At 41.8% G+C, this 18,060-nt stretch overlaps 1 protein-coding gene across 1 annotated transcript in view; it reads right to left on the reverse strand.

Moving 5' to 3' along the window:
* The window catches only part of GRM7 (glutamate receptor, metabotropic 7), a gene marked incomplete at its 5' end in the record, with an annotated part of 458,890 nt that overhangs the window by 203,734 nt on the left and 237,096 nt on the right, over positions 1-18,060 (reverse strand). The window contains one exon of the mRNA XM_015412693.1: positions 13,209-13,349. Within this exon, the coding sequence (XP_015268179.1) occupies positions 13,209-13,349 (141 nt within the window). The remainder of the gene's footprint in view (positions 1-13,208; positions 13,350-18,060) is intronic.

Below are 18,060 nucleotides of genomic sequence, written 5' to 3' on the forward strand. Positions count from 1 at the left end.
TCCCAGAGAGTATATTGATACCTATTCATGCAGGCCAGGTAGTTAGTGGCCTTGACTCCCAATGCTCCTGTGGAGTAGAAGCATCTGCCAAAGGCATCCAATTTCTTACCTTCCTTGTCAGAATGTGCGGAGTGTGTCCTCTTGGATTTAGAGGAAGATGTTATGACCATCAAGTTTGGCTGAGGGTGCGAGAATAGGAATTCGGCATCTGCCTCTTGGACCCTATACATGTGGTCCAGTCGTCTCGTGGATACTGGGGCTGACGAGGGTTTTAGCCATGGAGCCTTTGCTGCTTGCAAAAGGACTGAAGACATAGGCAATGCCAAGGTGGAGGATGTATCCAGCTGGACTATATCAAAAACGGCATCTGTTGCCTGCGGATGTTGCTGGACGACAGAGAGGCCTAAAGAGTGGGCCATTCTTTTGACTAAATCTGTGTATGACGTAAGGTTGTCGGGTGGGGATATGGGTAGGTCCTCAGTGACATCCTGGTTGGGAGATTTATGGTCAGGAGAGGTATGGGCCTCAGATGCTTCCGTATCTGAGTCTTCTTCCATGGAGTCAGAGGAGTCTTGGTGTGTTATTTGGACCGAAGTGTTCTCTTGACAAGCTCTAGGTTTTGGTGGAACGACAGGGTTTGGAGTGACCTGAGGGTTGGGAGGACGACTTGGTTCCAGAGTATGGTGGGAAGGATCATCTGCAGGAGGACGAGACAGAGATGCCGAAGGTCTCAACATGTGGGGCGACCTCAATCTATGAACAGAGTGGGATGAATAGCGATCCCAATCAGAATAGCCCACCGGAGTCAACCACGGCATGGATGGTGGATAAGCCCTGTACAGGTACCTCAACTGTCATTGATCCCAAGATATCGGGGGGATCAATGTCTGGACCGTGGACGTCTGGGAGACAAAACAATAGTCTGTCTGTGAGAACCGTCCCTGTAGTCTCGGTCATCAATATCGACAGATTGGACATGGAGACGGGGAGGATGACATTGCGTACTGCAAGAAGTGTGTCGGTGCTGACGTGTTTCGACATTGGGAGTCTCCGATATCATCGATCCCGATGAAGTAGAAGGAGAGGGAGAAGGCTCAGCACCCATTTGGTGACTTAGGAGCTCTACCGTCTCGATGTCGGAGTAAGGACGCGCCACTTGTTGGATGGGGGAATCCAATAGTTGGATGGTCGGTATCGGTGGTGGGAGTTGGACCTCCGATATCAATGCTGCCGTTGGAGCGGGAGGCACTTTAGGGGCATCACCCAGTGCAGGCACCGCTTCCTTCCCCTTCTTCGCCACCTTAAGGGACTTTGAAGTGCCCTTCTTTGCGGACTTGTGATCCTTACTTGCCTTGGCCTTCTTTTGGATTGGTGTTGAAGCGGAAGATTGTGCCATCGATGCCAGGAGCTTCGGTGTCGGGCGGTCGGCATCGGAGGCAGGTCTCGATGCCGGAGCTGTCGATGTTGATGGTCTCTCCATCACTGAGGTAGGAGTAAGGGCCGATTCAAGCAGCGTTACTTTAAGGCATGCAGCTCGGTTTTTCCATGTTTGATTAGAAAAACGAGCACAGTGACGACAGGACTCTGGCCGGTGAGACTCTCCAAGACAAAAAATGCACAGGGTATGGCGGTCGGGAGGAGCCAGTTTGCTGCCGCAACCCTTGCACCTATTGAAAAACCCCCACTTCTTCTCCATAAAAGAAGCAAAGAAGAGGGAACGTTTGAGGGGGGGAATAGCCCGAAGGCCTGAGGTAATCGGTAGACTCCACCTCAACAAAAATAAATGTTGGGTTTTTAAAAAGTTTTTGAAGAACAAACAAATAAAAGAGAAAAGATAGGAAATTTAAACTAAGGAAATAATTCCTAAGAGCTGAGGCGAATAGCCAAAAGCGAACCGATCTGACCGACGAAAAATAAGTCTACTCAACGCGGCGGTAAAAAAGGAACTGGCAAGATGTCCGCGCCCACCCCTCTGGGCATGCACGGTGGGGTTCCTGCACATGCCCGAGAGATTGGGCATGAAAATCCATTAAAAGAGCTTGCTACAGCACCGATCGATCCAGCGCGTGCGCACTAGATCCCATGGGTGTGAAGCACAGAGACCACGTCAAAGATCTATATGTTTTAATTTGGAAAAATAATAATAAACAATTATCATAAAACCTTAGATCAGTCCAGATTACTCTCATGGGACAATTTGAGAATAGAAACAATAGAAACGGGGCTCCCTTTACAGACATACAGTTATGGGACTCCCTTTACCAGAGGCAGACCAAAGATGGTGTCTAAGAAGATCCATTTCAATTTTGCTGACTTTTGATACATCATTTTTGCATACATTTTGTATAGTTTTGTTGGATACACTATCCATTCCATTCTGATTCCTGGGGCTGAAATGAGCCAGAAATGTAAAGGGATCAGTAAAATAAGAAACTCTGGTTATGTTATAATCATCCATCCAATATCACTTCTTAGAATCATCATTCACAATAGCCCAACTGTGGGATGGATGACTCAGACTTCAGTCCTGTGAACTTCTATAATCAATTGCAGATCCTGGCTACAAATGCAGGAGTTTTTGTTTTCCATACCATACAGAATACCAGCAATATCCCACAGACTAACACAGTTTATGTATTTTCAGAGTGAAATTCCTGGAATCATTCAACAGCATTCATATTAGACTGTATAAGAGAACATTCTTCCCTATCAATGTAAATGCAAAATGACATAGCTACACTGAATACCAAAAGGGCATCAGCATGGATTAAATGGGTTAACTTGTCATGTAATTTAATATCTGTATATTTTATTTGCTGTAGGCATTAAACTGCAAGACATGTGCTTATTTTCTATTTATCTGGGAATGAGCTGAGTGGTTTGATTCACTGAAACCTAAACTTCACCTCAGTTGTTTCGGTGGGTTATGCAGTGATTCATTTCAGTGACTTATGGATGTGGGGACGGGGCTTCCCATTTGAGCCCCAAAGCAATAAATGATTTTCCACTGTAGGATCTTGCAGTCCACAATGGAGGCAATTGAAACATCAAGGAGGTAGCTGCAGCAACATGTAGGTGCATGCAACAAATCTGACTCGTTTCACTTTCATAGTTAAACAGTCTCCGTTTTCCCCTAGTTCTTTTTCAACACTTAACATCCTTAATGCAATCTTAAACTTTGGATGCAATCACAAATGACTGTCCTCCAGTCCTAGAGGTGGAAGATGAAAGTAACCAAATGAAGATGGAGAGGATTTTCCAGCTAAGGTGGGTGGTGGTGGTGGTGGGAAATAAATAGTACCTAAACCAATAGTTGAACAGTTAATGGTAGGATCACTGCAGCACCAACAGATAAAATGAATATACAAGGATCTGAAACGTCTTGGCAACCCTCATAATTCTGTCAAGGTTCTTGGACATGACTCTGGCTATTTAAATACAAATCACAAGAGTGGTTTGCCTTGGACTGAAGAAGGAACAAGAAGAAGCCTTAAAACTCATTCCATCCTAGCTTAGGCTATACCCCGCTTTGGAAACTCCTGCAGCAGCCCTTCAGAAGCATCATTCATTTTCTCTGATGGAATGAAATTGGCTTCTCTTGCATACTGCTGGTGTTAACAAAGATTTCATGAAAGTGACTTCTAATGTGCTGGATATCACACATAGTGGGCAAAATTACCTCAGCTGCCTGAAATGCTTACATGTTTCCTGATCTATACACGCTTCAGCTGATGCTTTTGGCAAGAACATAACAAAGAATGGATTTTGGACTGTTGTACCCAGAAGCCATTTGGGTGCTTTCCAAGTCCAAGTGCCATAAAGTCATGGCTGATCAGTTGCTGATCAGTTGCTTCTATCATTCGATATGGTTTTATTGCAAGGTGTGTGTGGGGGGAGATGGGAGAGCAAAAGAAAACTTCAGCTAAGTCCTTGATGGGGCCTCAGCAAGCTATTCAGGTCTTGGCACAGAAACCTAAACTTCCCTGTCAGCTTCTAGCCAGCAAGACTGTGGAGAGAAGCCCTGGAGGCATGTGGGGAGGTGAGGAGAATCCCCTCTTGCCCCACTTCTTCACCAGTGTCACCTCAGTCTCATTGCTTAGATGCCAACAGGAAAGTTTAGGGCAGGCAGCTAAGGTTGTCAGCTCTGGGTTAGAAAATACCTGGAGATTTGGGGGATGTAGCCTGAGGAGGGTGGGTTTTGGGGAGGGGGGAAATCAGTGGGGCATAATGCCGTAGAGTCCACCTTCCAAAGTGGTCATTTTCTCCAGATGAACTGATCTCTGTAATCCCAGGAGACCTCCAGTCACCACCTGACGGTTGGCAACCCTAAGGACTCGTGAGGGTGGGTGGGTGAAGAGGGTCCTTCTTACCTGCTCACCTCCATGGCCACTGCATCTAAACTTTCCTGTTGGCTTCTAACCAGCGAGACTGTGAGGATTGGTGCTGGAGGAATCAGGGAGGCTCACAACACCATCTGCAACATTTTGTTGTGGGTCCTACTTGTATCTTCCAAAAGGGAAATTCTAATGTGCAGTTTCTCCCTAGTTGGGCCCATCACATACCTGCAAAAAATTAGCAGTTCCCTCAGCCAAGTTCTAAGACCTTCTCTCTCCTGCTGCAGGCCAGACTGACTGAGGGGTTGGGGCTCTTGTACTTGATAACACAGGAGAAACTTTACTAATGGTCCATGCTCTGTCACCAACTGTAAGAGCCCTGCCACCTTCAGTCAGGCTGGGAGGGAGAAGGTATAGAGCTTGACTTGAAGGAACTGCTGATTTCTTTGCAGGTCCTGGCTGGGGTGGGAGAACAGCAATAACTGCCACCGCCACCACAGAGCATACAGAAAAAGAAAAGACCTCATACATCTTAAAGTTAATATTTTAGACTTTATCTTTTCTCTGTGTTTAAATCTTAAACTTAACTGTCTAAAAAACAGTACCCCCCAATCATCCCATTTCAAAGTTCTCAAAGGCACAAATCAGCGTCCTTCAGCCTTCACTTCTCCTTTCCCCATCTCTTCCGCAACTTGTAATGACTTTTTGGGGCTGCAGCCCCTTACTCTGCCAGAGAGTCCTCTCCAGAAGAACCTGAGTCCAGCTCGCCACTAGACTTACTGTCCTCTTCTTTTTTTCCATCCTCTGGCCTTTCCAACTGGACCCTTAGAAATTCCCGAGCTTTCAGAACAGAGTCAATCTTTTCTTTTTTCTCCTTGATTTTGAAGGTGAAGACTTCTGGAATTAGCCATTTATATCCAATTGAATTCATCTGAAGAAAAAGAACGAGATCTTTATACTTCTTTCTCCGTTGTCTTATTTCAAATGGAATGTCCTTTAAGACTCTGATGGCGAGAGAGCTTCCGGTACGGCGCGACGATGGGAGGGCGTTCGGTTAGCTCCGAGCCCTCCCGAACCTCTCTCGTCTTTCTTCGAGCCTCCCAGTACTGGGAGAGCTTGACCTGCACTCCGGGGGTGAGAGCAGGAGCAGGGGGCTTCTTGCTGGCCCCTCCCACAAAGTGGCCAAGCGGGGGGATGACCAGTACTGCCCTGATGTGGAGCAAAAGTTCGGAAAGAACATGGCTGCCATGTTCTCAAGACGCTGCCACCCGGTCCTTTTAAACTTTTGTGTTTTCAGCTGAACGGATGCATCACATTGAAGCGTTTGGTATGGACTTTACCTCTTTGGATATTTCTCTGTGGGAGAGCGTGGAAAAAGAGGAGAATGGATTGCTATACCCCCTGTGAGTATTCCCTGCTATATGGAGAAACGGCCATTAAAAAGTTGTGTGGGAACTGAGAGAGACGAAAAGTGATGAGGGAAAGACTATTGCTTCTGCTTTATTCCAAATACTACTAATATGATTTCTGGTGTTGTTGAGAGTTTTGTTGGTGCTGTATCTAAAGAAAATATACTTAAATTTGACTAATTGAAAGCGACGCGTGATGAAGGGAAAAAAATGGAGGTGGTGGATGTTAACGAGGGCACAGATCAAGACACAATGGTTGGTGAGCTTTTAGGAGAGCAATTTCAAAAAACACTGTTAGAAGAAGTGAGGCAAGCATGCATAGAGGCTGTGAAACAAGCATGCAAAGTAGCCTGTGAGGATCTCTTGAAAAACTTTCCAAGTGTAAAGGTAGAGGAGAAGGACAATGGAGAACAAATGCAAGGAGTGCAAAGGTGGGGTGAAGTTCAGGAAGCAGAATAAGAGAGAGAGACCTATATTATCCAACCTGTGTGCAAAGAAGGGGAGTTGCAAGAGGTGGATACTCTGGAATGTGTGTTGGAGAACCAAAGCATCTTGAAACTAAAAAAAGGGAAGAAAGGTTTTGTGGAACCTACTGCCAGGAAAAAGAAGAGGTCAATAAGAGGGAAAAAATTAAAGAAAGGTGTGATGAAGTTTAAAGGCTCCAAACACTCAAACTGGACTGTAAAAGAATTTGGACAGGAACCTTGGAAATTTGGAAACTTGGAAAGAGAACTACAGGAATATAAAAATCTGTGCCACTTGGAAGAAAATGGAAGAAATCAAGACAAAAAGGAAATTGAATTCAATGTCATTGTAATGATTGTTATTTGTCAGCTATAAGCATTTCCATGCTCATGGATGTTAAGAACTGAAAAAGATGAGTGTAAGGATAGAATGTTGGCTTAAGATTTATTTTCCCTTTTCTTTGATCCTTTAATATAAGTTAGTTGGATATGAAATTTGTGGGTGATTTTAGAAGTAATATTATGAGCAGAAAGGGTTAAGATTAGTGTGTTAGGGACCTTGCTGTATGAACATTTAGTTATTAGAATAATGAATATGAAATTTAAGACTAGTTCTGGTAGTGAATTTAAAATCTCATGCTGCTACTTGGTTATAAAAGGAACGCTGTTGTAGATACCAGAGGCAATATGTTAAATTGTTTAAGATTAGTTGGTAGGTGATAGGGTCATATAAATTGATTTTGATATGGAATTTACTTTTGAGATGGGAGTGATAAGTAATAACCATGAAATGACTATGAATTGAGATGGTAATAGAAGTGATTGGAGAACGTCTATGTGTAGGTATTTGTGAGGATATGATTTTGGTGTTAGTAGTTTTGTCCTTTGTTGCTTTAATATAAGTTAATTGGAAATGATTGTTGATCAGCTTGATAGGATAATTAGTAGGTTATATAAATTAATTTTCTTTAATAATAATTAGGATTTTTAGGTTTGGATTTATGACAACAATGACACAGAAATCAGGAATGAATTTGTAAGTGATGAGTTATTTGGAGATGTTAGATGGACGGAGTAATAGCAAAACCCAGAGATGTTGGATTAAAACAATTGGCGAGGATAATGGGGGATGAATTAATGTATAATTAAGTGTTTGGTCAATGTGATGCGATTAATTGATGTGAGGATTTATGTTTGTAATTGTTATATGTGTGTGTTTGTTTTCTAAGCATAAAAACCCAATAAATATATTTTAAAAAAAGACTCTGATGGCATTCTCTCCCACTTTCAGGGATATTCCAGAAACTGCTTTCAGGACTGCATCCCTCACATGCCTCTTCGAGAATCTTACGACACTTTTCCCAGGCAGATTATTTTACTTTATATAGCCTGAATATGATCTATAGACCACATCCATATCGCTTAGCAGTTCTTCTGCCTTCATCTCTGTCACTGGGGCTAGTAATTCACACATCACTTCTTTAAGATTCTCTCCCTTATTCTCTGGCATGCCCTGGAAGCGAAGGATCATATTAGCCTTCTCCATTTGTAATTGCAACAGCTGATCTTCCGTGGAGATTTGTTTCCTTTCCAGCTTTTGCACTTTTTTCTTCACCTTTTGGGTCGTTGCATCCACTTCATTCACCTTCTCAGTATTTTGTTTCATCATTTGCAAAGTCTCATTTATCTGATTTTGCTGAGAGGTGATGCATTGTGTCATTGTTGACATTTGTTCCTTGAAGTTATTCAGCTGTTCCAGTAGGGGGCGCATGGATTCTGCTATGGTCTTAGCCAACTCACTGGTAACTTCTGGTTTTGGGCTCTCAGTCTCTTTCAGTTTCAAAAGTTTTTCTTTGTCCTTCTTCCCCGCCATCTTTATCGTTTGTTTACTTTCACATTTTTTTAAAAAAGTCTCTGAATGTGCGCTTGAACGCTTAAACTTGCTTTGGTAAGTACTTCTAGATAGTTTCCTTCACGTTTTCTTCCGCTCCCCCCCTCAAATTCTCAAAAGTTCATGCGCATGGGGGGCGTCCCTCCCCCGCTCAACTTTTTCCCATTCAGTGGGGTGGGGTTGGGTGGGGAGCTATCTTTTCCCTTTGCAGACGCTTTAAAACTGACATGTTCATAATTGGTCTTCCGACCTAGTTTTCGGCTTCATTTCTGATGCTCGATCTCCTGGGCTTGCCCTGGTCGCGTCACTTAAAACCATTTGGTCTCTCAGCACGGAGAACCGTCGGAATGAAGAGGCACCTCAATTCTCTGGCATTCCGCCATCGAAGAGGCAACCTCTTATAAGTTCCATGGCCAGGGTCCCTTCGCCGGGTCCCTGGGGGGGTTAACGAACCTGCTCACCCCCTTCTTCGGCTGGAGCGCAGCTTCACCCCTGGGAGCTCCGGGAGGTGAGTCTGGTAGCACGCCACCATCAACTGGAATTATCGTTTCTGCTGGGTTTAACAACCAAGCCAGAACCTGATGCACAAGGTAAAAACAAAGTTTGATTTGTAGTGGTTAAAGTCTGACTTCATCCACTGTGCTTACAATTGTCAACCAAATCCCTGAACATACTGTTTCTCTAAATAATTGTGATTTGGAAATCAGACAAAATAGTGCTCAGAGCTTGATGTATTCAAAGCTGCAATTAGTTCCCACAGTGATATGGCTCAGGAAATTGTAGACACTGAAGATTAGTAGCAACCAGTGGCCACTTAGGAAATACCTTCTTTGGAAGCTAAGACAACAGTCCTAAGCAAGTCTACCCAGAATCCTCCTCGTGTCTCTTCAGTGGAGTTTACTCCCAGGAAAGTGTTGTTAGAACTGTGACAGAGCCATTTTATTAGCACAGAAGTGTTTGCCTTTACTAAAGTAACAGGCCCAATAAAACTAATTTTACAAACAAAATGCATCAGTTTCTTTTTCCAAGTACTCAATGAAAATGTTGAAAAGGAGATGTTAGTGGTTTTAAACACTATTGGTGGCACAATGATCATTAATCATGATATCTGGGGATATCAGTGACAGTTTTCTAAAAAGACAAGGAAGGTAAGCCTCTCCCAGAATAGGTCTACACCAGTTTAGAGAAACCAGTAATGATAACTGGAAAAAAGTATTCCCCTTAACTTAAAAGAAATTATAGTTCAGGACATGCAGAAAGTTATTTTAATTCTAAAGGTCACCGAGCTGTCAAAATTTAGAAAAATAAGAGATACTCCAGAGTTCTAAAGTATAAAATAAGGGAGTATGTCTTATGTTGTTGAGGTGCTCTATATTCTTTATATACCAGTGTACTCATAACATCCTTTGGGTCTGAGCCCTTTTTAAATAAAGGACAATTCCTTAACATTAGAGACATCTGGCATACCAGAATTTATATAAACTGCATGCACTACTACACTATATTATTCTATTGTACAGTATAAAAGTTTCTTATGAGCAAACTTTCAATTTGCAAAGCAAATCACAGTTTCTTCAATAGCCATCATCCAGAAAAGAGTTTGGCTACCCTTTAAAACAAACAAACAACAGTGATCTTAAATGTACTTCTGTGCATGATTATAGCCATTTTAATTTGCCCTCACAATAACCTTCTCAGATAAGTCTCTTATTTCAATTTCACAGATGGCTAACTGTGAGTCACTCACACACCCTATTGCCAGGTTACATGTGAAGCAGCTCAAAGGCCAGGCCATAGTTTAGGAAAGTGCTGCTGTATACAACCCTACTCTGCATTTTTCTTCATTTGCCTGTACCAGTTGTGCTTACTGCTACAAAATCATAGGGATCTCTATCACCCATGCCCTGATAATTTCTTGTCTCCATTGTAATATGCTATACATTATGATGCTTCATACAATGAAATTCAGAAGCTTCAGCTCATAAAAACATGTGTCTCCAGTAGTCAACAGGGATTTTCCAAAGGACTAAGGGTTTAAATAGCTACATTGAGTTTCTGTTTCATTTCCACATTTTGGAAAATGTACTTTTATATTTATTTATTTATCAAACTTATACCCCACCCTCCCCGCATAGTAGATCTACTTTGTATCTACTTCTCTACCACTGTAGGTCATCTAGACTACTTTGCTCCAGATAAAACCACACTGGAACTGCAGTTTTCTATGTCTGAACATCACGAAGACAAATGTAACGACTATTGGGGAATTACACAATTCTAAGGTTGACAATGAAGGAATTGGCTCATAGAGAGAGATTGCAACCAAGAAATCAGGACATTGAGATGGAAGGGCAGCCATGAAAGAACTAGAAAAAAATCTTAAGTTTAAGAACATGTTGCTGGAGATCAAGATCGATCTAATTTATATTATGATAGTTCCCATTATGCTGTATGGATTTGAAAGTTCGACAATGAAGAAAAGGGAAAGGAATAGATTCACTTGAAATGTGGTGTTAGAGGAGAGTTTTACAGATAGTATGGACAAATTAGTGGGTTCTAGATCAAATCAAAACTGAACTCTCCCTAGAAGCTAAAATGACTAAACTGAGGCTATCATACTTTGGTCACATTATGAAAAGACAAGACTCACTGGAAAAGACAATAATGCTAGGAAAAGTTGAAGACAGCAGGAAAGGAGGAAGAACCAACATGGGATGGATTGACTCAATAAAGGAAGCCACAGCCCTCGGTCTGCAAGACCTGAACAAGACTATTAATGATAGGATGTTTGGGAGGACATTAGTTGTTGTTGTTTTTTTTAAGCCCCCGGAGGGGATTTTTTATTTTATTTTTTAAATAATACTACATAAACTACCAAGACAAAATGGGGATAGGGGGACTACAATTTAGGGAGAAAGAAAAGATAACCCACACTAAGCTAAAAACCCAAGGTTAGGAGATCATTTCCTGTTAAAATGCTGTTAGTAAAAGAAAAGGCTGTTAATAAACAATATACTTTGTGAGATCCTGTCTTTCTAAGCTTATATGTTAGATTGTTACTTGTTATGAAAAGATTTCCCGAGCATCTCCTCCAGCTCGTTTCATAAAGGCAATTTGCAAAGTCCTTCCAACTTTACATCTATACTAAAACTCTCTAAATTCTTGCTATCTTCTTAGACGTTCACTGCAGCCCAATCTTCTTCCATCCAAAGGAATAGAACCGCTAGTCTTAAGCCTCTTTCGCTCTGGTCTCAGGGTCCAGTGGCTTCTCAAAGGTTTCTTGATTATGAAGGGTACTTCCAGCTCCTTCTTCTCAGCAAACTTTAAGATGACACTTTCTAAGCACACACACAGAGAAGAAGTCAAATCCTTGTAAATTTCTCCTGTTTCTCTTGTGCTTTTTCTTCTTTTCTCATTGAGATCGCTGCTTAATTTAGTGTCTATCTCATTCGCTTTGAGAGCCCTCAATTCCATTTTTTCTCTACTCGCCTCCTGAAGCTGCCGAGACACAAATTGTTGATTTATCTTGGCCAGCTGCTGGTGAATACCAACAAGTTGCTCCAAGATCGGCTTGATGGCTTCTGCTACTAGTGCAGTGATGTCAACTTCCCTTCTTCTCCTCAGAGTTTTTGCCATCTTTTTTTTTAAAAAAAAATATCTGCCATTTCAACGTTTTAGTTTCAATAAAGTCTCTTTCTTCCTGCAAATTGTATACACTGTTAAAAGCTCATGGAAATTTCCCACAACAGGCTTACATGCTTGCAAATAAAGTCTTTCAGAAGTATCAGTTTACAACTGTCTTTCTCCCCCTCCCCTCTTCCATTTATGTAAACGCGTCAAAGAGGCACCCCCTCCAATCGCTTAAGGGATTTCGGGGGGGGGGTTTCGCTTCATGTATCCATTTACAATAGTTTCTCTCTCCCCCCTTCCTTGTTTATGCAAATGCATTGAGAGGCGTCCCTCTCTCAGCATGCTATCGCTCAGAAAGTTTTTCCTTTGAGGGGGAGGGGATTTTCTCTTCTGAAGACAAATCGCTCATTTTCATTCACAGTTCACTCCTTAACTCACATTCATTGTTGGTCTTATCTTGGCCTCGCTCTTAATCACTCCTCCGCTAGATCTCCTGTGCTTGATCGGGTCAACACAGCTTGTGGCCTCGCTAAGAGGACGCAGTCAGCGAGTGGGACCATCAGGGCAGAGGGGAGCCTCCATTCCCCTGCCGTTAGCAGTAAAAGAGGCTCACCCTCAAAGCCCTATGGCTTGGAAGTTCTCCCTGAACTCCCATGGAAGCGCAGAGCCAGCTGCGCCTCTCGCTGCGGAGAGCTGGGAAAGGTGTCCACCATCGTTGTGTTGTTGACCCTGCCTCCTTCAGGAGGACATTAGTTCATAGGGTAACCATAACTCAGAAGCAACATGATGGCACATAACATGACATATGCTATGTGTATGTTACATGCCATCATCTTTTTTAAAGGAGCACCAAGCCTTGTGAAGCCCATTTTCCTTAGTCACTCATAAGCTTCTGGAAAATGGCTTAAACATGTTTTCTCCTGGAAGACTATGGATCATTGCAAGTTATATGTAATTTTAATCTGCTCACTCTATGCTTTATTATGGACTTACTACTTTCTGCTACAATGTCCCTGTTTTCTGTTACTGAGGCTCATTGTGCTGGGATAAAGGTAGGGCAGAGACTGAACAAAGACACACATATTGCACAGAGATGAACCCTGAAATAAAATTTTGATCTTTAGTTGTACTGTGGCTACAAAGCCAGCCTTTATAAAAATATTCCTCTTGTTTGAAAAACATGTAAAAAGAAATGGTCAAAATGAGACAAGCGCCTCTCTCTCTTGAGGCACAAAATCAATGAGAAATGTTGGTTACTACAGCACAGACAGGTAGAAACAGAAAGAGTGCATTTTTTAACCTAATCTATTTCCCTTGTCCAGGAAGGCTTATGCTTCTGTGTCCAATTTCTATAAAACCTATGAAAATTCAATCTCTCTTTTCAATCTATCTCCAACCAGGTTTCCTTGAGACAGCTAGACAGGCTTTGCAATGCTGGCAATGTACAGCATCATGAGAAGGACAAAGAAAATGGAATTACCCGTGCATTTACGATCCGTGTCTTCCTTTTTTGACCCACTAATGGTTAACTTGCAATTGAAGTTTTCTTCCCAGTACTCTGCAAACCATACATTTCTTCTGTTGTTCTCCAGCGTACGTGAAGTGAAGTAGGTATCAAATCCTAAAAAACAGAAGTTATTTCTTTTAAAAAATATATATATGCAAGATGGATGTTTTAGGATTTGCCAGGTTTGATGCACAGGGAATATGACATTCAAGAAGATCAACCCAGCTTCCTGGTGATCATACAGTAGCATTTGGAAGTGGGGAGGAAGCAGGAACATTAGCATACAGGGCTGTTTCAGTTCTAGGGAGAGGCCATAGCTCAGTGGCACAGCACATGCTTTGCATGCAGAATGTCCCAAGTTTAGTCCCTACTTTCTTCTGCATAGCAGGTGTTTGGAAAGTCAAATACGCTCTTATTGTTAGCAAATACTTAGAAAAAAATTGTCCCAGATATTTTTAGCATGTAATAGCAAACCAGTTGTCATAGAACACCCTATACACTATATAAGGAAGCAGGGTTACGGTTAGAGTTAAATAACAGGGTCAATTAAATAAAATTAACAGATGGCTCTGACACATCATCCACTTGGTGTTTCAGGGTGATTTCAGCATGAACACCAGGCAAAGACAGAGGAAGCATGACTGATGAGATCTACTTTATTGATTACCATCTTCAAAGTTTACAACCCATTATGCACACACATCTTACTGCAGATTTTCAGAGCAGTAAGCACTGAACTTTAGATTCTGTGCCTGCCATACACACTATTCTTTTTCCTCCAGTGTATTTATTCTGCAGCTACAGTTTTAAAAATGCAATTTTCTAAATTGGGGTGGAACATCACTTGTGAAGAGCGGGGATGGCATCAAAAGGTTATTGTTTTTTGTTTGTTTTTAATTTACACAATTGCCCTATCGCAGCTGCGCAGTAGTGTCCAGCAAGCACCTTCCATTTAAATCCTTGTGGTTCAGGTTTTGTGCATACATTTTAGTGTTAGTCCATTGAATGAAAAGGAACAGAAAGGAATGCAGGAAAAGGGGGAAAACCCACTGTTGAAACTGACCAGACTTTTTCTGAAACTGACAAGCAGCTGCAAAGCCCCATTTTCCATATATCTGAGCACTAGGGGATTCTCTGCTGTGTTATCGCCCACTGTGAAAAGTGAGAAAGAGTCACATGATCTCATAATATGGGGGAACATGTTGAGTGTACTGAATGCCTGGTAGAATCCACTGACACTGGCATTGCAAGCTGTGATCATTGGCAACGTGTGTGTGTGTGCGCGCATGTGTGTGTTTGTTCAGAGTCAGCTGCAACTCCACTACACTTTGCACAGGGCTGCAATTGGTATGGGGGAGGAGTCCACTGGCAGAAGCTCTGGAGAGCTTTTTTAGTCTTGTGCCAGTAAATTTTTAAAAAATATGGGGTATTTTTGCCAATGCCCTAGCGCAGTTGCATAGTAATATGAATTTCCTGTCCTTCCTTGTAAATGTGTGTCCTTTTCTCTTTGTGATTCTCTAATTTGATCCTGCACACTGGTGATGATCTTGGCAGTTTTTTAAAGCCTGTCGTGTGTGGATTGCACTCTGTCCTCCAAATGGATTGATCCCAAGTGATACTTAAGTTCAGTTATTCACAGAAGGTCAATGTGGCTTAGGATTGTACTGGAAGGCAATTTTTACATGAACTAGGACAAACAGTGCTAGGCAGTCTTACTTCTGCAATATTCATATTTATTTATTTACTTCATTTGTACCCTGCCTTCCTCTCCAATGGGGACCCAAGGCAGCTTACATAATTCTCCTCTCCTCCATTTTCTCCTCACAACAGCCCTGTAAAATAGGTCAGGCTGAGAGAGAGTGACTGGCCCAAGGTCAGTTAGCAAGATTCCATGGCATCAGTGGGGATTCAAGCTCAGGTCTCCCACATACTAATCCAACACTCTTAACCACTGCACCACACATATATACTTCATGTTGGAGAATGTATACATACATACCACTCCCCCCACCTCAATAAGGTGTGTATCAGTAAAGTCATATGAAGTATTCTTTATTATCTTTATGTGAATATATATTTTTTGCCCATGGACAGGCAGAAGCACCCTCAGACATCTTCTGTTAGAACGATCCTCAGCCCCCTCTCGAGAAGCACATTTTGGAGAAATGAGGTGTTGGTTTTTTTCATATGGTTCTGCCATTAACTTTTGGATCATATCCATATTGGAATTTAGGGGAACTATTATCATACATTTGTATCACCTCTGCTAGACTTCATTACCTTCTCCTACAAGCTTTCAAGCTAATCAGCTTGCAGACTAGACCCAATGTAATTATCATACTGCTATGAGGTCTGCCTTGAAAGGTTGTACACATTGTTTACTTTAGGCCACAAAATACCTAAGGGAATATGCAGATTTTAAAAAAGAAACACTGAATGAAACCATACAATATCATCTAAGGAAATATGCAATTTTTTACAGAAGAACACTTAATTACCATCAGCCTTCTGCGAGAGAATAAATGTACAGCCTACCATTAATTTATAAAGTGTTGCATCTTGGGTCCATATGGGGAAATGTTAACATGCTTTCTCTTTCTCATACTGGAAGTGAAACTGATACTCAACTACTTTTTCTATTGTGGTTGAATTGATTTTCCTCATTCTGTTTCCTTTATGGTTGAGATTTTAGCTCTGTGCTACACTTTGCTCCCTCTGAAGTCTGGTTTAATTAGAAGAAGAAGAGATGAGATTTATACCACACCCTTCACTCAGAGTCTTGGAGCGGCTTACAAACTCTATTCCCTTCCCCTCTCCACAACAGACACCCTGTGAGATAGATGGAGCTGAGATTGCTCAGAGAGAACTGCTTATGGCTTGCCCAAAGTCATCCAGCAGCTGCAAGTGGAGGAGTGGTGAATCAAACCTGGTTCTCCCAGATTAGAGTCCGCATATTTACTACACCAAATTGGCTCTCCAAATTAGAAAACTTTCTAACATTAATTCCAGAATTAGAACATGAACAGCTTTCATTTCCTTGAGTTCATCAGCATCTTTTCTGCCATCTACATTACAGACATGCACATGTGCATTGATAACACACTGCTAAACAGAAAGATTCTTTATGTGCTAAGTTTTACTGAGATACAGGTGTGCACTTATGCCTTGGTAAAGCACCAGAAACAAAAAATGATTGTGATGCAACCATACATGTATGGGCATTAAGGTCACAGTGTTTTATCACAAGGCACATATGCTTTATGAACATAGCGTGAGAAGAGAGGATAACAGGAAATGGAAGGGAAAGAAAAGAAAGGTACAAGAAACTGAGCATGCACCATTCTCCACAAAAATCATAAATAAAATGGGACAATTGAGGGTTTATTATGAATGAGTTCTACTTTGAAAGCAAGACTAGGGCTGGTTCCTCTGAATCCATTCTGTTAATGGTGGTAACTTCCTTTGGGACAAGGAGTTTCCCCCTAACCCAAGAGGCTCTCAGTCAGAGGAAGGCTCCTTGCACTGATAGAAAGTGCTGCTGCCACTATTTATTTATTTGGAAAATTGTCATGCCGCCTCTCCAGACAACCTGCCAGAGGCCACTCATGATAAAGATGTGTGTCTAAGTGCTCCGCTGAACAAATTTAGAAGCCCTCCTCCAGCCTTAGGATGGATACAAGCCAGGACTAGAGGAACAGATATATGGGTTCCAACCACTAACAATTTGAATCTCCAAAATCTAAGGTGACATTTGGATGAGGAGAATTGTGGAAGCATTCATGTTTTCCACAGCTAAGTGGAAAGGTCTTGATGAAACAAGCTTTTGCACTCAAGTCTCCCAGATGCAATTCCAAAAGGTACCAGATCACACTGATTTTATCTGCTGGAATTCACACAGAAGGTAGTAAACGAGCTTTGCATTCCCTCAGAGGATGCAGACAATAATCTAAAAATGCCATATGAGTGTTGACATACAAGATGACAAAGCCAGCCTGCCCTCAGTGCTACAGCTCCACAACTCTCAGTATTTGTTCCTACATCTGTCCCCACTGAGTTGAATCAGCACCAGCAAAATGCAGAGAGACCTTTTTATAAATAAGAGGAATCACAAATCAATAGACACATAGGCTAAATACTACTCTGATGTCTGAAGGCTGACCTTTACGCCTGTGACATATAAGGCTCACAGGAGAGCAGTGTATGGAAACAAGAAAGGGATCAGGGGTGTCAATGTGGGTCAAAGGCTCAGACAATAGTCTCAGCTTGAGCAATGCCGCACTGACAGATACTAATGGGACTTCATGCAGCACGAAAGAGCAATGACTAGGAGTGATAACTATGCACTCGACACAAGTCATGCATTACAGGATTAGAAACATCCTGCCAGGCTCAGCAGTGGAGCGGGTTTTAGGTAACCATTTGGCTGGCCTCTAAATGAAATCTTCTTTCAGTCAGTCTCTTATGCCCTATTCACTATCCTCCAAAATCAAATAAGAATTATGTAGCTGGACAGGGGGAAAGTTATATGGCCCTCATTGTTAATTATTTAGGCCGTAGCAATAAATGTACTTCTAGTGGAATCACAGATCTCATTTAAATTATGTAATTGCCAATTTAAATAGCATTATTGACGATAACTGTAAAACAGGAGAACATGAGGGACTGTAGGTTGACCATTACCACAACTTTTTCTACTTGTGGTATTATGGCAACATTTATAGGTATTTTTTATTTGTTTTAAGCAATCTGGAAGAATATTAGTCCTTACAGCAGTTATTATATTCTCCTATACAGAGTTACTGAGGAGAAATTGCATCCCTCTTTT

The sequence above is a fragment of the Gekko japonicus genome, unplaced genomic scaffold (assembly GCF_001447785.1).
Source record: "Gekko japonicus isolate JY-2015 unplaced genomic scaffold, Gekko_japonicus_V1.1 scaffold588, whole genome shotgun sequence".
NCBI classification, from domain to species: domain Eukaryota; kingdom Metazoa; phylum Chordata; class Lepidosauria; order Squamata; family Gekkonidae; genus Gekko; species Gekko japonicus.